This window comes from Alosa sapidissima, chromosome 16 (genome assembly GCF_018492685.1).
Source record: "Alosa sapidissima isolate fAloSap1 chromosome 16, fAloSap1.pri, whole genome shotgun sequence".
NCBI lineage: Eukaryota > Metazoa > Chordata > Actinopteri > Clupeiformes > Clupeidae > Alosa > Alosa sapidissima.
The window spans coordinates 15,175,002-15,177,501 of NC_055972.1; the positions used below are offsets into that span (position 1 = coordinate 15,175,002).

At 49.0% G+C, this 2,500-nt stretch overlaps 1 protein-coding gene across 2 annotated transcripts in view; it reads right to left on the reverse strand.

Annotated features, from left to right (window-relative positions):
- The window catches only part of arhgef33 (Rho guanine nucleotide exchange factor (GEF) 33), an 8,152-nt gene that overhangs the window by 141 nt on the left and 5,511 nt on the right, over positions 1-2,500 (reverse strand). For both annotated transcript variants that reach the window (XM_042064961.1, XM_042064960.1), the window contains exons 11-15: positions 2,194-2,408; positions 1,872-1,946; positions 880-1,549; positions 477-622; positions 1-291 (exon numbers count right to left, since the gene is read on the reverse strand). The exon at positions 1-291 is cut by the window's left edge and continues 141 nt beyond it. In XM_042064961.1, coding sequence (XP_041920895.1) covers positions 159-291; positions 477-622; positions 880-1,549; positions 1,872-1,946; positions 2,194-2,408 — 1,239 coding nt within the window. In that variant the 3' untranslated portion in view covers positions 1-158. The remainder of the gene's footprint in view (positions 292-476; positions 623-879; positions 1,550-1,871; positions 1,947-2,193; positions 2,409-2,500) is intronic.

Consider the following 2,500-nt stretch of genomic DNA (forward strand, 5'->3'; position numbering starts at 1 on the left):
AATCAAAGTACTGAATCAGCTACAGTTGAAACTTCATATGGCCTCATAGAAAAATAAGTATTTTCTTGTTTTTTTCTATTTTGGGAAATGCTCTGTTGAGAAGTCTTTGATATTTGTAATTGTGCTGCATTAGATGTAGATGTCCTTTTGGCTCTCTTTCACACGGCTGTACCACGGTCAATCTCTCCCAGACGATTTCCTCGTGATGACCTTGTTGACTCCAGGTCAATACAGCTCTGACCTTCAGACTTCTCTTTGTCCTTCTCCTTGTCCTTGCTCTCACCACTTGACCTAACTCACACACACATTTAGTGAAGTGCAAGTGAATGAATACACAGCAATTATTCCTAGACAGTCATACTCTAATGTCTCTATATCACTAAAGGAAGTGAGTTCACATAGGGGGCTCTATCCACCCTGGAAACTAAATTTGTTTAGTATCTAGAAAAGTTGTTTATGTGTGTGTGACTTCTCACTTCTTCTTGAAGAGTTTCTTGAAGGAGCTCCTAAAGCCCTTTCCTCCCTCCTGCTTCCTGCTTCGCTCACTCAGCGGCGTGTGATGGTTCTCTTCTGTCACACCCCTCCACTTTAGTTCCTCCCCCCACGGTGGGCTTACAGAGTCCTGCGGGAGCAGGCGATAGCCCAAATCAGGGTCAGAATCACAGATTTACCATAACTGGCCCGAACTTATAATCAACTTAAATAAAATGAATGTACATGATAGCTATTGTGTGGTATGTGGTAGCATTTACTTGATTATTGCACTTAAGTATCTCGCTGGTGATGTTAAATTAGATTTAGTTAAGACTCAGGACTTTAGGGAAATTATGGGAATTATGGGAATGGGAAATTAGGGCCCATTGTGTTTTGCAGCCTCACCTTGGTGTGCATCACGTGCGTCTGGTCCTCCGTGTCAGTGTGCGTGTGTGCGTGTGTGTCGTGGTGCCTCAGGCGGCCCTTGGCGCTGGACTGGCGCTCCAGTCGTGGGTGGACGCCACTGCGGCCCGAGTGGGCCGGGCTGTCGATGCTGTCCAGCTGCAGGCCGTTGAGCGACTTGCTCTTCCTCTGGACGGCCTGCAGGGGTCGAGGCCTCATCAGCCCCACCGAGTCGGGAGACACACAGCCGCGGCCCGCCCTGTACGCCCTGCCTTCGTTGCTCCGCCTGCTGGCGGCGGCGGCGGCGGCGTGCGATGGGTTGCCGGGGCTGGGTGCCGGGCTGCAGCGCACAAAGGCGATATCGATGCTGGAGTCGGAGGAAGCGGACGGGCTGGACGGGCAGCGCTCACACGCGGACGAGTCGCCCCCACCACCCAGGCCCTCGTAAGGCAGGAAGGCGCCCAGAGCAGAGGCCAGTGCCGAGCCGGCCCCCTCGGCCTCTGGGATGCTCCGCAGGGGTGACATGGGCGACTTGAGGCGCCCGTCAGCATCTGGCAGGAAGGAGACGGGCGACGGGACATCGGGTTCGTAGCGGTGCGGCTCGGCCTCCCAGTCCTGGTAGAGCTTCACGTTGACAGCGGCTGCTTTACTGCGGAATCGGCTGCTGGGCTCACTGGCACACATGTGGGTAGAATGACAAACTAAATTAGCGATGTTCCACTTGGTGACTAGATGGTTAGTGATAAGAATATATAAAAATATGATCTGATAATGGCAGGAAGGGAGTATAAAGAGGCAGCATAAGTTTAATTTTTAAGTAAAACTTTTTTTTTGCTCAAAGTGAATTTGAAAACTAAATAAATAACGGCAAGCAATTATGCAACAAAATATATGCACTATAATTATATCTAATATTATAGTAACAAATAACAAGTACTACTATAACTATATAATCATGATGAGAAGAAGGCTTTGTTAGCCTTTGAGTAACTCACAGTAAAGCACTGGGGGAACAGTAGTTAACTGCAGGTTCATAGTCGCCCATTTTGTAGAGCTGTTTCACTGATGACCTGACATCACAATGAGACAGTTTACTGAAGATGCCACAGCACCAGCCCTATCACACATAACACATCTGCACTTAGGCCTATACATTGTATTCATAATCTAATTCATGAGGTACAGACCATACAAACTGTCTCCATACCAGCCACCAGCCATGATTTACTTTTAAGTGACTGGTGAATTTGACCATTTATCTGACAGTAGCTGGTAAAAGTTAATTGCCAAACCTGACACACACACACACACACTGACCTGCTGAGCTCCTTGCGTGTCTGTATGAGTCGCTCGTGCGGGTGCTGGTGTGTGCGCGGCGTGTGTGCGTGTGTGTGTGCATGAGGGTGTGTGATCAGCTCCTGGTTGTGCTGCAGCAGGTGGTTGTACTGCGTGGTGAAGGTGCGCAGGTGTTGCACACACACCAGCAGAAGGTAATAGTCCGGGTGCTCCGACTCTGTCTGTCGCAGCAGGCTCTAAAACACACACACACACACACATACACACAAATACACAAGTAGAGGAAGGAACTAATTAGCAACAGCAGCATTATGAGTGAAATAATTCA